Source organism: Apodemus sylvaticus, chromosome 5 (genome assembly GCF_947179515.1).
Source record: "Apodemus sylvaticus chromosome 5, mApoSyl1.1, whole genome shotgun sequence".
In the NCBI taxonomy this organism is placed as follows: domain Eukaryota; kingdom Metazoa; phylum Chordata; class Mammalia; order Rodentia; family Muridae; genus Apodemus; species Apodemus sylvaticus.
In genome coordinates, this window is record NC_067476.1 from 138116396 (window position 1) to 138136063 (window position 19668).

At 51.8% G+C, this 19668-nt stretch overlaps 2 protein-coding genes across 7 annotated transcripts in view; both read left to right on the forward strand.

Annotated features, from left to right (window-relative positions):
- Positions 1-19199, forward strand: part of Hm13 (histocompatibility minor 13) — a 35038-nt gene extending 15839 nt beyond the window's left edge. For 2 of the 6 annotated variants that reach the window (XM_052183917.1, XM_052183919.1), the window contains 9 exons: positions 326-414; positions 2936-3084; positions 3179-3304; positions 4137-4194; positions 6060-6143; positions 8742-8778; positions 9560-9662; positions 14106-14191; positions 18787-19199. In XM_052183917.1, coding sequence (XP_052039877.1) covers positions 326-414; positions 2936-3084; positions 3179-3304; positions 4137-4194; positions 6060-6143; positions 8742-8778; positions 9560-9662; positions 14106-14191; positions 18787-18889 — 835 coding nt within the window. In that variant the 3' untranslated portion in view covers positions 18890-19199. Of the gene's footprint in view, positions 1-325; positions 415-2935; positions 3085-3178; positions 3305-4136; positions 4195-6059; positions 6144-8741; positions 8779-9559; positions 9663-14105; positions 14192-17828; positions 17976-18786 lie in introns of all 6 variants that reach the window. The other 4 variants (XM_052183918.1, XM_052183921.1, XM_052183922.1 and 1 more) reach the window with 3 other exon arrangements.
- Mcts2 (MCTS family member 2) lies at positions 488-2925 on the forward strand. The gene has a single exon (XM_052183924.1). It carries the CDS (start codon positions 1518-1520, stop codon positions 2061-2063), a length of 546 nt encoding a protein of 181 aa, XP_052039884.1. The 5' UTR covers positions 488-1517; the 3' UTR covers positions 2064-2925.
- Positions 19200-19668: the final 469 nt, after the last annotated feature.

The following is a 19668-nucleotide window of genomic DNA, read 5'->3' on the forward strand; positions in this document are numbered from 1 at the left end:
CAGATGCCAGAGGCACATGGACCAGACTTAGATATTCTGACTGGCCCCCAAATTTTTCATACCAAGTTTTATGTCCACTTTGCCAGTAAACCAAACAAATCAGGCGTTCAGAAACCTCAGTTTGAATCTCACTTCAAATCCTGGCTGCCTGTGTGACGCTGGTCAAGGCATCCTCTAATAGACTCCAGATCTATAGAGCAGGAACAGTTGTACCTACCAAGGCGCTTAAAAAGGCATCTGCAGGTAAACGGCCACAAATAGGCATTAGTGGGATCTTTTAGAGCTGGGGTCACTGTTTGCCGACCTACTTTGTCTTTCTTTTCAGCCCCTTCATGAATAAGTTTTTTCCAGCCAACTTCCCAAATCGCCAGTATCAGCTGCTCTTCACACAGGGCTCTGGGGAAAACAAGGAAGGTCAGTGCTGCCCAATTCCCCTGAGTTGTGTCTCCCCCTCTCTTCTTCATCCAATCCTGGGTTTTCCGTAGACATGAGTACAAAGACAAAACTCAAAATCGTGAGCCCTTGGTTCATATCCCAGCTTTGCCACCACCTAGATATGGGAATCTGGATGGTTTTTGTTAGAGGTTTGTTACCCCATCTGTAAAGTGGAATAAGCAAAGAGCATTCAGCACAGTGCCTAGCTCATATAAGCCCCTAGTAAAAGCCGGACCAGACAGCTCTTAGCGTGCCTATCTCGTGATTGTTTCACGTAAGCTTTGAAAGAGATAACTATGAAGATGCGTAAGGCACCATGTGGATATAAACAAGGTGACAAGAGTAACAATGGATTGGACCAAAAGGAAGATAATTCACACATACATGAAATGAATAGCTTGTGGAATGTATTCCATTCTCTCCTGGTTGCCAAGCACAATCGGCCTTGTCCCCAAATACGTTGATATGATTCGTCTCTGCGTCAAGTACACCTTTGCCAAATAAATAATTATTAGAGTTTTTTAAAGGCTACGCCTGTTTTTTTAACATCCATAAAGCCCTTCGGGGTTCTGGAGCTTTATAATACTCGGGAGACGTTCCGGGAATGTCTAGGATGGCAACCACTCCGCAGCCACAGGAACATTCCTATTGGCCAGTTAGTTCCCGGGGAGCTGGACAGTGCCGCGAGAGGTGTGCCGCGAGAGCCGAGTGCCGCAGCTCGGCGCATGTCCAGTCCGAACTCGAAGTGGTGGTCTAGCCCTCGACTCGGATGCTCTGACGCATTTTCCGGTTCGGACCCCCCCCCCCCTTCTTGCTGCCGGAAATCCGGAGAAGAGCCGGAAGTCGGAAGAAGAACCAGTGGGGCAACCACGTGAGGGGCAGCGCAAACGTGGGGGTCAGTGGAGCGGAAGTTATTGGATTTAGCACAGCCGTAAAGTGCAGTTTGTCGGACCATCTTCCGGTTAGCGACAACGGCCGGCTCGGATGCCGGTGCCATCCTTCCTGTAGACCGCAACTCGGACGGTCGGCGATCCACGCTTCGCCTCAGCTCTCATACCTGTCGGTGCCCCTTCACCAAGATCATGTTCAAGAAATTTGACGAGAAGGAAAGTGTGTCCAACTGCATCCAACTGAAAACTTCCGTTATTAAGGGTATTAAGAGCCAACTGACTGAGCAGTTTCCAGGTATCGAACCGTGGCTTAATCAAATCATGCCTAAGAAAGATCCCGTCAAAATAGTGAGATGCCATGAACACATGGAAATCCTTACAGTCAACGGAGAATTACTGTTTTTCAGGCAGAGAAAAGGACCTTTTTATCCAACGCTAAGATTACTTCACAAATACCCGTTTATCCTGCCACACCAGCAGGTCGACAAAGGAGCCATCAAATTTGTGCTCAGTGGTGCAAATATCATGTGTCCGGGTTTAACATCTCCTGGAGCGAAGCTCTACACTGCTGCAGTAGATACCATCGTGGCGGTCATGGCAGAAGGCAAAGAGCATGCCCTGTGTGTCGGAGTCATGAAGATGGCTGCAGCAGACATTGAGAAAATCAACAAGGGGATCGGCATTGAGAATATCCATTATCTAAATGACGGCCTGTGGCACATGAAGACGTATAAGTGAGCCTTAGACGCAATACACTCGAGCTAAATATAAATATTGTGTTGTATCTGTGTGTGTGTCTGTATGTGACATCATGAAGACAATACCTCTGTGGTTGTGCTGAATAAATTCAACTGATACCTTTAAAAAACAAAGTCGGGTGTCGTAACCGCAAGAGAGCAGAAATTGGGGAACAAGCAGCTTGCTGCACTTTGGAACCTGACAAAAAGTGGCCACACTCTGGCCCAGGGCAGTCTCCACAACCTCTCTGGGCTTCCTTATTAGAAAAGTCGGAAGCATCCAGAGTGGGTCTGACATCAGAGTTTTCTACCAAGGTGCTCCTGACAAGAGCAGGCTTCGAGATTTCCTCTTGCCTATTTGCTATCTCTCTCTCTCTCTCTCTCTCTCTCTCTCTCTCTCTCTCTCTCTCTCTCTCTCTCTCTCTCTCTCTCTCTCTTTCTCTCTTTTTCCTCCTCCCTCTTCTTGTGAAACATTACCAGCAATCCCCTTGATTTCCTAAAATTCTGAGCTTGGTAAGAGAACCATTACTAGGGAACCCACTGAGTTCCAGGCACTGTGCTGAGGGCATTGTAAGAACAGCCTTACTCCTCACCCTCATGAGGAAGGTGCTGTTAACCTTTTACAGATAGGGAAACAAACTCTTAAGAGGGCCCTGCCTTCCCAGGGTCACCCAGCTTCAGGTGGCAAAGCCTGTGTCTCCAACATCCTGCATTTTATCTGGGCTTATGTTCCCCCATCCAAAAAATTAAGGGGGGTTGGGCATGACTCCAGTGAGCCTTCCCCACCCCGATGCCCCTGCCCGTCTAGCTGAGCCTAGACTGAGCCCATAGGCCTGTGTAACCATGCTGACAGCCATGCCCTCCTTCATCCAGGGGCTGACAGATTGAGGGGGGGACAGCCTCTGGGGAGTGGACTTACCTGGCCTCTCTGCCCAGAGATCATCAACTATGAGTTTGACACTAAGGACCTGGCGTGCCTGGGCCTAAGCAGCGTCGTGGGTGTCTGGTACCTTCTGAGGAAGGTAAGTAGTCTGAAGCTGTGCAGAAGGGGAGGTCCGGGTGACAGGGTAGGATGGGACACCGCAGTGAGTTGGCCTCACTCCCACCTTTCTTCAGCACTGGATTGCCAACAACCTGTTCGGCCTGGCCTTCTCCCTTAATGGGGTAGAGCTCCTGCACCTGAACAACGTGAGCACTGGCTGTATCCTGCTTGGAGGACTCTTCATCTATGACATCTTCTGGGTGAGTCAGGCAGGGACATGATGTCCGGCTCTGAGGGTCCTCCTCCGCCTCCCGGCTTCCCTGAATCTATGGTCCAAGTGGCAGTCTGATGGAAGTTTGTACCCCAAAGCAGATCTATTGTTGGTCCATCTGTAAATCCAGAGTACCCAGTGCCTTCAGATGCCCTCAGGTTGTCTTCCCAGATTAAACTTCTTAATCCTGTGTCTTTGGGACAGATGAGTTGAGGCTCAGGGGCATCTGGGCAGGAGTGGTGGATGCTGGTGGATACCCAGCAAGGAAGGCAAAGGTTAGTTGTGCTCTGGCTGCATACTCACTCTTCTGAGGTACTGCTACGAGGGGTCTGAGATTTGCCTGACTGCAACATCCTTTCCCTGGCTCCAGAAGACCTTTGGTCTTTGAATGATGCTACCTAAGGTCTTTGTCGGTCTCTCTTCTCTTGGTGGTGGTGTTTCAAGACAGGATTTCTCTCTTTAACAGCCTGGCTGTCCTGGAACTTGCTCTGTAGACCAGGCTGGCCTAGAACCCAGAGATCTGAGTGCCTCTACCTGAGTGCTGGGATTAAAAACTCATGCCGCCTCCACTGCCGCCTGGCGGCATCTTTGTGTCTTAGTGGAATGGAAGCCTGGCCAACAGGCTGCCTGGCTTGGGCCAGCTAGGGTCTTTCTCCTTTATACTCTCTTCTGCCCACAACCACATGACGGGCCACCTCAACTCAATGTCAGGTTTGCGCTGAACTCTCCCAGTTCCTTGTTTGACTCTCTTACACCTCGGTCAATTCTGCATCTAGACGCCTAGGGATAGCCTCTTCTTACCCACCCACCTCTCCTTCCAGGTATTCGGCACCAACGTGATGGTGACTGTGGCCAAGTCCTTTGAGGCACCAATAAAATGTAAGTGACCACCTCCCATATCCGGACATCCTCCTCTCTACCCAGTTGGGTCATCACTGGTGTCACATCATTGGTGTCAGGGCCTCTCTTTATTTTCTCTTCATTGATTCATCTGTAGCTGTTCTGGAACACAGGCTTCCTCACAGACTGCGGCCTTGGGCCACTTGGTCATGCCACATGGTGTCATAGGAAACAGGAACAGGAATAAACACACGAGAGGTGCCTGACAGTACCACAGGGCCTGCGGTGCCTCCATGTTCACTACATCATACTGGGGTTCCCTTAAGACTACCAGGTGCTCTTTGTCTACCAACTCTTAGCACACCTTGTTGCTTTTTAGAGTAATGTGTTTACATAACAGTATTAAAAATCCAACTGTAGCTGAGTGTGGTGGCACGCACCTTTAATCCCAGCATTTGGGAGGCAGAGGCAGGTAGATCTCTGAGTTCAAGGCCAGCCTGGTCTACAGAGTTCCTAGAACTCACTCTGTAGATCAGACTGGCCAGGTGTGCACAGAGAAACCCTGTTTCAATTCCCACCCAAGAGAAAATGAAAAACCTTAAGTACCAATGTCTTTGAAGAAGGAGAGGTTCTTTGGATGTTTGTCGAGATGCATTTCAGGTAGCCAAAGCAATCCTAGAACTAACTCACTGTGTTACTTTGAGCCTCTGATCCTGCTGCTTCTGCTTCCAAGTACTGAGATTACAGGGCCTATGTAAACAAGGAGACATTTTTGTTATCTCCATTACAGGAAGCCTAGGTATATCAGCTAAGAATGGATTAGTGCCGTGTAGAATCACCGAAAGTAAGGTTACTTCTGCCCTCCCACCCTACCGTTCCCAACACGTTACCTGTCCTTGCTCAACTTCCCATAGTCCCCAGAGGAAAACCACGGTTCTAGCATTGACTCTACACCCAGACATGTCCAGAGGCACAGAGAGGACTCTCTTTCTCTTTCCTCAAGAAGGAGTGCACCCCACCCCCGCAACCCCCAGGTCCACTGAGGAGGCTTCCTTCATGATTCATTGGTCAGGTCAGGTTAGGGGGCTGTTGGTGCAGCCAGTAGTGGAGTGCTCACCTACCATGCATGAGGACCTGGATTCAACCTCTAGTACCCCAAAAAGATTAAATACATACATACATACATACATACATACATACGGGACTGAAGAGATGGCTCAGTGGTTAAGAGCACTGGCTATTGCTCTCTCTACCGCAGAGAATCTGGAGTTCAATTCTCAGCACCTCCATGACACCTGACAACTGTCTAGAACTTCAGTTCCAGGGGATCTGGCACCTTCAGACATACATGCAGGCAGAACACCAGTGCACGTAAAATAGAAAGAAGTAATCTTTAAAAAATTTGAAGCATTGGTTCCTTTGGCTGAAGATGTATCACACACATGCAGGAATGTAATCCTGGTACTTGAGAGGAATGAGAATTGAAGGCCAGCCTGGGCTTCATAGCTAGATCTGTCCCCAAGTCAACCAACTACCATGCTCCAGCAAGGTAGATGGAGAATGCAGATTAACGTGGAGTCTCAGCCTGAGATGACCCTGAATCACCTGATGCCCAAGCTCCAGGACCTTATGGGCGCGGTTTCAGGAAAGAAGAGGGTGAAGCGACCTTGAAAGATGCTTGGTGGTCCTAGAATCCTGGCAGAACCCTGGCTTGGTCCCATGGCCACGTGGCTAGGTGACCCTAGAGTCCTCCTCCTTGTAGAGCTGCCATTTCATCCTCTGAGCACCCTGTCATCTCCCCGTATACCAGAAACAGCCGTGTGTGAGGGAGGGCTGGAGGCTGGCAGCCTGAGGACCAGAGTTCCCTCTGATCCTTCCCGTCTCGCTCCTGCCTCTCCCTGCAGTGGTGTTCCCCCAGGATCTGCTAGAAAAGGGCCTTGAAGCGGACAACTTTGCCATGCTGGGACTTGGAGACATTGTCATTCCAGGTAATTGCTGGGAGAGGACCGTGGTGCAGGATTGGAAAAGACGCTTGCTGTGTCAGAGTTTTGGTACAAAGTGGGAAGCTAGCCTGACTTACTGGGAATGGGCCAGGTCATGAGGATTTGGCCAGTTCCCCCTCAGTGCGAGTTTGTGGTTTGGTGGCGTACAGCTGGTCTCTTTCCCATAAGAATGGCCTTGAATATATCTGGCCAACCCAGACTGGTCAGCCAGAAGAGGGAGCCCTGCTTATGGGAGAAAAAGCCTGCCAGGCCTTTGTCTCAGGTCAAGGGGTGAAGCAGCTGAATGTGTGTGCGCATGCGCGTCTTTCTTTGTCTGGGGTCCCTCTTCCGGTCTGCTTCTCAGGGATCTGTCTAGCTCCTAGTTCCTCTAAAGGACAGAGAGAAAGCCATACCATCCTCAGCAGTGGGGCCCTCTGATTGTGCAGAGGGGAAAGAGGGAATTTCTGTATTCCAGATCAGAGAAACAGGTTAAAAGAAATGTTTCAGCTTGTCTGAGAGATTGGGTTTGGCATCCCACCCACCTCACCCGCCTTGTATCCCCACACTGTACAATACCAAAGCCAACAGGGACTTGTTTCCCAGGTAACTAATATGGGAGGTTTGAGTTGTGTAGTAGAAAATGATGGCACGTGCCTTTAACCCCAGTAACCCCAGACACAGAATTCTGAATTAGCCTGGTTAGCTGGTCAACATGGGACTCTTAGTAAAGAAGAAAAAGTTGGGACTGGAAAGATGGCTCAACAGTTAAGTGCACCAGCTGCTCTTCCAGAGGACGCAGGTTCGAGTCTTAGCACTCATGCGGCAGTTCAAAACTAACTGCAGTTCCAGAGGATCTCTCTCTCTCTCTCTCTCTCTCTTTCTCTCTCTCTCTCTCTCTCTCTCTCACACACACACACACACACACACACACATACACACAAGCAAAACAACAATGCACATGGATTTTTTTTCTTAAGATTAATTTTTGACCCCCTGGCAATAGGTAGAGACTTCTGTGGTGGTTGTAGTGATGGTGGTGGCTACAGATTGTAGTCCTGTTTTCATCCCAGCTTGATGCCTGGCTTGGTGACCAGAACTGTTTTTAAAGAAAATGCTGACCTCCCATCCCCAAGGCCAATGCCTTACAGCCACAGTTCTTAACCGTTAATGAGGCTCCCCATCATGCAGTGGTTCCCAATCATAATATTATTTTCGTTGCTATTTTTCATAACTGTAATGTTGCTACTGTTATGAATTGTAAATATCTGTATTTTCCAATGGTCTTAGGTGACCCCTATGAAAGGGTTATTTGACACAAAGGGGTTGAGAACCTCTGCCTTACAGAAGCCCGGTCTTCTTGATGTGTGTGGTCCTGGGCTTTAGGTATATACATCCTCCCCATATTAGTTACTCAAGGATCTGTACATGTCTCCAAATCTTCTAGCAGTCACTCAGTCCAAATAGCAGCGTGTTGAAACCCCCTCAGCTGCCAGGAGTTAATACAGTTAGCAGAGCCCCTACCCCTGCTTAGGTGGGAGAGCTGTTACAGGTGTCGGTCACCAGGGGGCGCTGAGCCCCAAACACTGTAGAAAAGGCCGCTCTGGTCAGCTTTCTCCACCCATCTCTCCTCTCACAGACTCATTTCCTTCTTTAAATTAATGACATGAGGTGGGGAGCTCAATTCGATGGTAGAGCCCTTGCCTGGCATGCACGATTCTGGGCCTGGGTTCCAAAGGTGGCATTGTAAAAATCTATTGATCATGCTTACTAGTTGATGCTTTTGATAGATGCAGAATGTTTCAGCTCTGAGAGGTTGTCCCCAGCTAAGTGAGATTTAGTCTGTCCTGTCTGTGTGAGCCTGAAAGGCCGATGAGGAGAGAGGTCCACTTAGAATGTGGTGTGTGTGGCACACAGAGAGTGGACTGGCCAGCCGTGTCTCAGAGACTCTGGATTGTGGGGCATCTGGCCTTGGTTTTGAAGTGTGAATCGGGTGCTAAGGGGCAGAGTTAGCACTCCTGGACTTCTGTGGTACTTCCAGCTCCGCCCACCACCTCCTACCCGGCAGCAGCCACAGCGCTCCTTCTAGACCTGTTAGGTGGTTCTCCTCCCAGAATGCGCTTAGCACATTGTATTCCTTACTCCCAATGTAGGGCCTGAGCCTGCTGCGTGGTCATTCTGTGCTGCGTCTCCCTCCTGCCCCACACATAGCCATACTAGTCCCTCAGAACAGGCTTCCCACTCTCCTTGGCCTGTGTTACTTTGAAGGAGCCCTCTTCAGAGGCCCTACCGCAGTCCACCTTTTCCGACACAAGGCCGTAAGTTAGGTCCATCTTTCAGTTAGAACAAGCCCAGATTTGGTGTCCATTTGGAATCCCTCCCAACTGGTGTCCTTCTCCCTATTGTCCCACCCCCTGGCTGAGCTCTGGGAGCTGTGGCCTCACTTAATTTCCACAGTCCCTGGTCAGTGAGACACTCCGTGGAAGGCCTGTTGTGATAATACGATGCTGGAGACAGGGGGCCATGCAAGGCCATCAGTCAGGTATCCTACTCCATGTCTCCACCCAACCCCAACCTAGCCTTCTAACTCTGCCTTTTTCCCTTCAGGGATCTTCATTGCGTTACTGCTTCGTTTTGACATCAGGTAAGCCAGGGACGGTCTGGCCTGGCCTGGGCTTCTAGCATTTTCCAGCTTTCAGGAGCCCAGAGAAGGTACCTCCACTCACACATAGCCAGACAAATTCCCATTCCACCTGCATTCTGAAGTTTGAAGTCCACTCTCCAACCCCCCACCACTGCCAACCAAAAAAAAAAAATCTTTTTAGCTGAGATTGGTGTTTGTAACTCTGTGCCCTTGGCGGCCAGTCTGACCCTGGAAGCCTCAACCTCTTATCCATGGTGGTAAACAAGAGTTCCCCCTCGGGTCTGCTGCACCAGTTTGGGGAGTACTGAGCACAGGCTGACCTCGGTGGCTTCAGGGAAGCCAGCTGTAGCCCTTCTTTGTCAGGCTGTACTTGAGACACTGTGTTCAGATCTAGCTGTTCCTGAGGCCTCCCTTCTCAGGATCTCTTCAGACTATTGTAGAAACTAAGCATAAGGCTGGACTGGAGCTCGGAGGAACCCTTGCCCAGCACGCACAGGCCTGACTCAGTCCCTGGCGGACTCGACTCCATGGACGTGGGGATAACCTAGAGCCGGCTTTTTTTTTTCCTCCAGAGATTTTGTGCTGGCTAAAACTCTTAGAGTCATTTCTAAATTCTTACATTTGTTATTTACAAATGGCCTCATGGCTTTCACCTTTCTGCAAAGGTATAAACTGAACATGGAAGAAGAAAAGAGACATAGCTCAGGGACGTACTAGGTACACGTCTTTGCAGAAAGACTGTTGTTACTCCTCTAACCTCTTCCTTCCGCCTTCCCTGCAGCCTGAAGAAGAACACCCACACGTACTTCTACACCAGCTTCGCGGCCTACATCTTCGGCCTGGGCCTCACCATCTTCATCATGCACATCTTCAAGCATGCCCAGGTGAGCAGCGGTCGGTCCTCAGGGCATGTCGGTCCTAGGGGTGCGAGGGGAGTGCTTCCCTGACTGTATAGAACTTAGAGTTGCTCTGTGAGAGGTCAGCACCCTGCTGTGGCAGCAAAACAGTCCTGCTTTTGTTGTCTTTGACTTGTGGCGATGGGGCAGCTGCGGCAGGTGCTACTCCCAGCATGCTCAGCATGCCACTGTTCTCATAGGAAAGCAGACATTTTGTCAGAGCTCTCTCTCTACCTGGTTCTGCCTGCAGCCCCTAAGCAGACAAGTGTGTCACATGGCCATTCTAGGCATGGAGGAAGAGGCAGGGAAAGCGGTGAAGGCTTCCCAGGCAGGCTAGCATAGGCGGACAAAGAGCAGGACTGGGTGAGCGGGCGCTTCAGCCAAATGAAAGCCACGGCTCTGCCGCCTCCTCCCACCAAGGTAGGCAGCAGAGCCTGAGCCACCACAGTGAACAGCATGGGATCTTAGAGGGCTGCAGAGAGGAAGCCATGAAGGACTGAGCAGCAGGATTGCTTCTCCTCTTGTCTGACAGACACAATGCACGTGCCAGGCTCTGTAACCTGAGTCCTAGGGAGCTCTTGCGGAAGCTAGAGCTGAGGCACCGCCCAGCGACTGACTGTTAGAGCTAGGACTCGGCCTGGGACGATGTGAACACTAGGCCCGGGCTGCAGGAACAGCGTGACGTGTAGAGACAGAGGAACCCCCCCCCCAAGTGGGCATCCACCAGAGTCCTCTCCGGGAGGCAGGCCAGGTCACCGGAGCTCTGTGCTTAGTCATTAATGAAAGCAGAAAGGGGAGTGGCTTAAGGATGGGACGGATGGCACCTGGATACCCTGTCCCCAGCACAGCCTTGCTCTCTGTGAGATTAGTTTCCCACAGCCCAAAAGTATTGAATGGAAAACTTGAGTTTTAAATGCTGTGCATTCTGAATACCAAGATAACTCTTACTGTCCACACGAAGCCTTCCTTGATGCAGAGTATCACACTGCAAACTGCTAATCGATGCAGGCGCAGGCTCTCACTGCGGCCATGCTATACAGTTTTGAGGAGCCCTGAGGAGGAAGAGGAGTAGGCTATGTATTGCCGCTCTTCACTCCTCCCCTCCGCAGAGTGCCGTCACACGAGAGCTGCCCCTGAATTTATCTCAAGAGCACTGTGCCTGCACTTAAACCTTGGACAAAGACCAAGGGTGTGGCCCATAAGCAGAGACACCCAGAGTGTTAGCAGAGCCTGCTCATTCATTCATTTATGTTTGGTACAGCCTCTGCTGTGCCCGTGGAGCATGTTATGGGCTTGGTGAGAGAATTACAGAGTGCCAGATCCAGGAACAAGCTTAGAGGCCTTCTCAAGGCCTGTACTGCAGCTCCCAACCCTACGCTGGAGTAGGCCAGAGACATTCCCCCTGCAGCCACCAGGTGGCGGGCCTGCCTTCTCCCCTGGAGAAAGAAGAGACTCTCCCTCTCTTGCAGGGTACAGGGAGGGCCCAGAGGCCTAGAAGGACAGATTTAGCCAGGTAATCTAGCTAGCCAGGCCTGCGCCCCTGTTCTTGATCATCTGGATGGCTATCTCCCTGAAAGTCCTTGAAGAAGGGGTCCAGGACATAGGTGGAGCCTGATGAATGGGGTCTGCTTCTCCAAGAAGACATTAGCAGCCCCTGTAGCAGCACTGCTCTAGGTAGAAGTCCTTTCAGTTCTCTTAGCCTTTTAGAAAACCTTCCCGGCTAGGTGCATGCCTATGATGCCAGCATTTGGGAGGTGGAAGGGGAGGTGCCCAAATTCAAAGTCAACCTGGGCTACATAGCTAATTCCAGCAAGCCTGGGTTACCTGTGTGAGAAACCCCCTCAGAAAGCCCCGGCCCTGCATCACTGCCCTTGGACATCTCTCTCCTTCACGCTCTCATTGAAGAGTGTCCTGGGTACCATGGGAAGAAAGAAAAGAAGGCAGCCTTGTATCCCTCTGACAATAGCAAACTTGATCTCTCTTAGAGGAACCTTCCCATGAACCTGAGGCCACCAGCTCCCAGTAAGAAGGCCACTAGGAAAGAGTAAAGTCCACGCATGCTCCCCCAAAAGTCCTACATTCTGCCCAAGACTGTCGTGGGCAAGAGAATGCGTGGGCTGCAGAGGAGGACCCTGGCTGTCACTCCTGACCTGTCCTCCCCCATCCCCCAGGCCCAGTTTGCTCATCTGTCTGTTCTTAGTTTAGTATACTGTGTGAAAGAGTGTTAGGTTTGTATCCCTGAGTATAGGTGCCTGTAGTGGTCAGCAAAGGATGTCAGCTAACCTGGAGTGAGTTACAGGCAGTTGTGGGTCTACAGAACCACCCTTGGGTCTTCTACAAGAGCAGTGTGTGGTCCTCACCGCTCAGTCATCCCTCAAGCCCACAAACTAGACTTGCTGTTTAGAGTTCCACCTTCCATCCCTGCTTCTACTTGCGTTCTTTTTCCTCCTATTCTAGGGGCTTATGTGATTTGGTTGGATTTGGTAGGGTTTGCATGGTGGTTGTTTGAGGCAGGTTCTCACTGTGTTTCTTTGGCTGGCCTAGAGCTCACTGGTGAGAATACCTTATCATTCATGAAGTCTGCCCGCCTCTGCTTCCCAAATGCTTGGGTTAAAGGTGCTCACTACCATACCCAGCTTGGTTTTGGCTGTTTGGTTGGTTCATTGGCTATATTTTGGTTTGTTTTGAGACAAGTTCTCCCTGCATAGCTGGGCTAGCCTCAGACTCGCAGTAATTCTCTTGCCTCGGTCTCCTTAGTGCTAGAATTACAAGTGTGCACCACAGTGCCCACCTTCTTTCTCCTTACAGGGTATTTTATTCTTTCTCTAGCTGTACCGCCCACCCCACCTGGGGCAGTGCTGGGAATCAACCCCAGTGCTGCTTAAATGCTACGTGAGCAGTCTGCCACTAGGCTAGACCCTTGCCCATTTTTCTAGTTTTGTGACCTGAAGGTTTAAACCATTTCATATGTCTTCTTTCTCATGAGTTTGCTTAGGACTTAGAGTGCCTCTAGCTGCTTCTCACAGCTTGGGTTACAGGGACCCAGTGCCAGTGAAGGAAGCCCAGGTCTCATCCCAGCTTGGCCTCACATACCCTCTGTGACCTTGGGCAGGTCTGTCCCCTGCTCTGATCCTCAGGGACACTGTCTTTAGAACCCAGGTCTGGATAGTTAGGCTATTACTAGATTCTAGGGTGATCTATATAATAACGTAATGTGACTCACCAGCCACCCAAACCAAAAAATAGTCCCCCAAAAGCTCATCCTCAGGTGTAGGGAGAGACCTGCTGTTGTGGAGTCACAGGCTGGCTTCATACTGAGATCGATGTATCTTTACTCTCACTCCATTTATCTCCAAGATAAATTATCTCTTAACTCGTGAGCAAGGAGAAGCCAGAGTACATCTCGTGCCCCACCCCCACCCCTGCTAAATGCCAGACAGAGACCAAACAGGGAAGAGGACACTTACTCCCTCCAAGTCCACAACCCAACAGAGACTCCATTCTGCCTAGAATGATCACTAACACACTGCAAGGGACCTGAAGCCATGCAAGTGGAGGCTTCTCCACAGAGACAGGTCTGAGGAGGAGGCAGAGCAAGGAAGAGCCTGGGCAGCTGAGGGCCCAGGTACTGGGGCTACGGCCAAAGTAGGTCAGATGAGATTAGAAGGGATGGCGAGGGTCATATCTCATGGGGCCTTCAGGCCCCTAGGAGCACTGGGGACGCTGGAGTATCCAGCAGTGGTGTTATGGTGTGATGTCTACCTTTCAGAGGTCATAGGCAAGGAATGGCTTCAGGGTCTACTATGTGGGACTTCCGTTCTCCGGGTAACTCTCAGAACTGAGACCTGGGCTGTGCCTCTACCCCCACCTCCACCTCCCCGCTCTAGAACATTAGACCTTCTCTGCCCGGAGGATGGTCACAGCCGTGGAGATGACCTAGAAACACCAGGGAAAGCCTCACGCCTTGAGGATGGTCTTCCTTCTCTCCCAGCCCAGCTTTCCCAGGAGACTTAGCACAGACTTGGGAGTGGGGGAGGGGAGGGCAAAGCACTGCACACAAGTGGAAAAGCCAGTGCACAGGCTGCAGCCACCAGTAGCTACTGTCACTGTTCTCACCATGTCACTGCGTCTCCCAGATGCAAGGCTCTGCCCCAACCTAGGCTGCAGGCTTCTAGGAAGAAAGCCAGCCTGAGAGGTAGCAGCACTGAACTGGTCCGTGATTCAGACACTGCCAGTCAGGCTCCTGAGGAGCCTTGGAGCCCTGCTTTTCCTCTGGGGAGGAGGGACCCTGGTCTCTGACTCTAGCCCTGTGTTTAGTCACCTGCCAGTGACTCGTCTGAGCTATCCCTCAGTTAACTCCAGAAGAGGGTTAGGGTCCTGGGCGTGGACCTGGCTCAGTGCGGTCCCTCACTAGCCTCTGTCTTCTCCCAGCCGGCTCTCCTGTACCTGGTCCCCGCGTGCATCGGCTTTCCTGTCCTGGTGGCACTGGCCAAGGGAGAAGTGGCGGAGATGTTCAGGTAAGGCGCGATGGAGCAGACATGAGGCCAGCCCTAGCACAGCTGCACAGAGCCTCTACATCACATGAGCATTGTCTCCGAGGCCATGAGTGCTGCCCCCACCTGTGCCTTTCTGTGACTAGGTGTCTGGCCTGCGCCTGCCAGTGGGACCTTCCCTAGGAGCCAGGGCGGTCAGCCTAAGACAACCTGCATGTCTACTGTGTGTTAAAGGAATGACTGGTGGGGGTTCTGTCCAGGCTGCCCGCTCTCCAGGTGCCCACTCTCAAGTCACCAGGTGACTTTAGGCTTGTCTTCCCCAAGCCCCATCCCCCATCATCAGTTTGCATGTTCTAGGACAAGGATGTACCCTTAACAAGAAGGCATATGTCCATCCCTGTCTAGCTGCCTCTGTAGCCATAATCTTTTCTCTTACACCCTCCCCTTCCCCTTCCCCATGGCCACTACCACATCTGCCTCGCCTTGTGCACAGCCCCACCCTACCCCCAGGGCCTGCATGACTCCCAGCAGGTGTCTGCTCCCTGGCACCACCAACCCTGCCTGCCAGAGACCTAGAAATAGCTGCCAGCTGCTATTAAAGCTGCCCACTCCGGGGCCTTCACCCAACTCCGCCCGCTTGGCCTCAAGTTGTCCCCCAAGTGCTGCCTGGGCCTCCTGTGCACCTGGCTGCCTCAGAGCGACAGATGACTCACCCCCTCCCCATGCCTGCCCTGCCTGGAATCCCCAGCTCCAGCTTGGCCTGCTGGTTGGAAGCCCGCCCATCCCATCTTCTGGCAAGGCACCTGATACTTGAGGTCAGCAGTTCCCATCCCTCCCTCTGTACATCCTTGTTCAGAGAGATTTCCAAAGCAGGCGCCTGTATCCCCGGAGCACCCAGCCGGGGCAGAAGGTACCTCCTTCTCACTCTGAGGCCTGGTTTCCCTAAATGCTCTTCCGTGGAAGCCCCGCCCTACCCAGACAGTCCTTAGGGAAAAGCAAGAAAGCAGACAGTCCTCTCATCTGTCCTCTGTCCCTTTCTCAACCTGATCATTTGCTTTTTTTTCTTTCTCTGCCACTCCCCTTTTGAAGAACTCATTCATTCTTGAATGGGTTACACATTTGTACGGCTGCTGCTGGAGAGATGACTCCACAGTTGGAGCACCTGCTCTTTTCTCAGAGGACTCTAATGTGGTTCCCAGCACCCACACTGGGCAGCTCGCAGCCAGCCCTCCAAGGGCATCTGAAACCTGTACTCAGTGTGATAGCAAACATGCGCGCGCGCGCGCGCGCGCGCACACACACACACACACACACACAGACACACACATACACATACCAAATCCCATAAGTTGTCCTCTGAGCTTACAAGCACCATGGCACACATGAATAAATATGTATCTGTCTAAGTTACTGTTTTGCTGCTGTGAAGAAACACCACAACCAAGGCACTTATGGAAGAAAGCATTTAATTACAGGGCTTGCTTACTTTCAGAGACTTAGTCCATTAACGTTGTGGCGGGGAGCATAGTGGATTCGGGGAACTAGAGCAGGAGCCGAGAGCTCTGTCCTGATCCACAGGCTGAGAGCAAGACACTGGGCCACCATGGACCTTTGAGACCTCGGCCCACCTCCTATGACACTTCCTCCAGCCAGGCCACACTCCTTCCTAATTCTTTCAAATAGTACCACTGGCTGGTGACTGAGCATTCAAATCTGAGCCTATGGGCATCATTCTTTTTCACACCACCACAGTACTTGTGAAAACAGACTAGGGAGAGCATCGAGTCACTAATGTGCTTGCTGCACAAGACTGAACACCTGTGCCCGGATGCTCAGCATCCAGCCGGCCAAGGGGGTCAAAAATGAACTTTCTTTTAATACAGCTGAGCCTTGCCGGGCGGCAGTGGCAGCGCACGCCTATAATCCCAGCACTCTGGGAGGCAGAGACAGGCGGATTTCTGAGTTTGAGGCCAGCCTGGTCTACAGAGTGAGTTCCAGGACAGGCAGGGCTACACAGAGAAACCCTGTCTTGGAAAAAAAAAAAAATCCAAAAAAACAACAACCAAAAAAAAAAGAAAAAAAAATACAGCTGAGCCTGTGCCTTGTGGGACTTCATATCTTAACTCCTGTACTAAGGCAGAAGGACCACTGATTTCAAGACCAGCCTCCACTAAGATCAAGGCATTCACCACCACAGGAGGATTAAGATCAAGCTCCAGGCCAGCAGCCTGAGTAGCAGAGTAAAACCTTGTTTCAGCCAGATGCCTTTAGTCCCAGCTGCTGGAGAGGCCGAGACAGGAGGGTCTGTACTACTGTAAGTCACACTATGCTAATCAGGCAAGATATGGTGACCCTCTGAGAGCAGGGAGCACCAGGATACCTAGAAAGCGGTGAAATGGCCCAAGTCAGAAACGGAGCAAGTCAAACCTTGTTTCAAAAAACAAAACAGGTGTGTCTCTGTGAGTTCTAGTCTGACCATGGCTACATAATAAGATCCTGTCTCTAAATTAGTAAAGAAAAGTTTAAAAGTTAAAAAAAAAAATTTTTTTTTAAAGAACTCTGGAGAGATGGCTCAGCAGTGAAGAGTACTTCCCGTGATTTCAGAGGACCTGGTTTTAGTTCCTAGCACTTAGGTGCCAGCTCACAACTGTGTGTAAATTCCAGTTCCAGGGGATCCAACACACTCGACTTCTCTAGCCACCAGGTCCACGTGCATACACGCAGGCAAAACACTCACATACCAAAGAATTCAAATGTGTTTTTAAAAAATGGGTCAGCAAGATGGCCCACAAGATAACAATTCTCACTACCAAGTGTGAGGACCTGAGTTTCCTCCCCAGAATCCACAGGCTTGAAGGGAAGCAGCAACTCCCATAACATGTCCTCTGTCTTTCCACCAGCACCATGCATGGCACACACAAATTGACTTCTTAAAAACAAACCAGGGATCTGGCTGTGATTAAAGTGCCCACTGTGCAAGCATGAAGACCAGTGTTTGGATACCCAGCCCCCAGCAGGGTAGAGTGGCACACATCTGTAACCCTGGCCTTGGGTGGGGAGAGACATACGGATGCTTGGAGTTCACTAGGCACCCAGTCTCGCCAGTGGGTGAGTCGTGGGTTCAATAACAGACCCTGTCTCCCAACATAGGGTTAGGGAGAAGGACAGCATCAACCTCTGACCTCCTCACTCGCATGCATGCATACACATGTGCATGAGCGTGCACAGACGCAGCTGTGAGAAGGGAGGCCATGCTCCTGTTGGTCTATTGGAGAGGCCAGCTCTCAAGAGGGCACCTTCAGAGACCCGTGCACTGATGGGATCATTCTCCAGCACATTCTCTGCACTCTGGTGCTTTTTCCTGTGTGCAGTGTGTTAGAGGCCAGGGTTCGAACCCAGAGCCTCACCCTGGCACTTGCTATGTTGCCGAACAGCATATGCTAGAGACACAGGTTTAGCAGCATGCTCCGTCCATCACAGCACACCCTGCTCCTCCTGTCTGCACAGTGCACGCAGGCTGCTTGACACCCAGCAAAGTGGAAGGGCAAGCCACGGGACCAGGAGAGGTGCCCTGTGCTCCTCGGGAAGGATGTCTCTATCTTTCCCTGATCTCCTCCTCTGCATCTCCTTGTTCTGTCGTCTCTGTCTGTCTCTTACACAGCTACGAGTCCTCGGCTGTAATCCTGCCTCATACGCCGAGGCTCACTCACTTTCCCACAGTCTCGGGCTCCCCTGCCAGCCTGGCCGACTCCATGCAGCAGAAGCTAGCTGGCCCTCGTCGCCGGCGCCCGCAGAATCCCAGCGCCATGTAATGGCCAGCGGGTGCCCACCTGCCCGCTTCCCCACTATCCTGGGCCTAAGGTAGGGCAGATGTTCCAGCCTTAGTGGAAGTGAGGCAATGTCACTGGGCTGGTGGCAGGAGGTGGCTGTTTACAACCATCAGTACCTGCTACCCAGCCCCAAGGCAAGCAGGTAGCCCAGAACCTTGGCGTGCCCACCAGCAATGGGAGTCCCATGAGATGGGCATACATTGTGTCACACTGTAGTAGATGCTGTGCCTGCTTGCTTGCTTAAGCCAATGACTCTAGGCACACCGCGCTCTCCTGTGCTCCTTTATTCATTAAGCAGGCACTTGCTGCCCCCCTAGCCAGCCAGGAAATGTGCGCTGGGCTTGAGTGGGCACAGTTACCTAGTGAGACCCTGGTGAGAGCTAACGTGTCCACCTTAGAGTGACTAGTCACCAGAACAGCCCCACCCAGGGCAGAGCTGTTAACTCTGCCATGCGCCTCTGGACCCAGCTGGTCTCCCAGAATCTTGTTCCCCCTCTACCCTCTTCTGCTCTCCAGCAGAAGATACAAGAAGCTTAAAGTTGATCTACATAAGTCCAGCCCCAGCCTTTCCCATTTGCCACTGCCCTTGCAGCCCCTTGGCAGCACGGGGCACAGGGAAAGCCAAGCCGGGTGCCCATGAGGACACACAGATGGCTGGGGCCAGGTACTGGCAGAGGCTAGGCTTGAGATGCAAGCCCTCTCATCCCCTGGGATTGCAAGGAGAGGGGGCAAAGCAGACTCTGCCCTCCCTCAGCATCCTTCAAGTGTGTTCCTTTGTTTTCTGGTCAGTTACGAGGAGTCCAACCCTAAAGATACAGCAGCCGCGACCGAATCCAAAGAGGAGTCACCAGAGGCGTCGGCATCTAAGAGGCTAGAGAAGAAGGAGAAATGAGGCAGCGCTGCCTGACCCTTGAGGGCCAGACCGGACAGGCAGGGGCTGACCTGTAGGCGACACAGAAGAGAAGACACCTGCAGGAGGCGAAGGTGGCTCCAGGATGGGGAGCGGGCCTCTGCTGCCTGTCTCCTCTCCCCTTTCTCTGGCTTCTGCTCCTCCTCATCCCCTGCAGGCAAAGGCACCCTCTGCTGCTTCCTTCCCCAGGAGCCAGGTGGGAACTGAATGTGGTTTTTGATTTTTGTATTGTGAACTGTCTTTGCCTCACATTAAAAACTTACCCCGTGGCTGCTAGGCCACTGTGTGCCCAGGGAGTTCTCAGCAGCTCTGCCTAGTGTCTCATGATGAACTCACGAGGTCTTTGTCAGCACCTTCGTGGGTGCCCACCCTATTGCCAGGCCAGAAGTGGGTTCCCATGAGCCTTCCAAGGGTGTCCCTCACCTCCCTCGTCCAAGCCCCTGGGGGACAATGAAGGTGGCGGGCAAGTGCTTCTGCGCCCCGCTGGCCTTGGAATGAGATGAAGAGAGTGTCACAGGGTACCCTGCCTCAGCAGAGGAACCTGTAACTGTGGACAGATGGTTCCCGGAGCTTGCTGGCCATCTGGCTGGAAATCAAAGGGCCATCTCTTCCATCCTTGGGCTTCCCAAAATACAGCCCAGGTCATCAGAAAGCCTGCACTGGGAAGGGAGCAGGCCTCAGAGAATAGAAGAGGCCTTCCAAGGTCGGGCAGGAGTTAGAGGTCCCAAAGCCAGCGTTTTCCTCACTCCTGACCTTCAAGA

What these genes read in the sequence shown, in the direction of transcription:
- Mcts2 (XM_052183924.1), top strand. Translation starts at nt 1,518, where the DNA reads ATGTTCAAGAAATTTGACGAGAAGGAAAGTGTGTCCAACTGCATCCAA.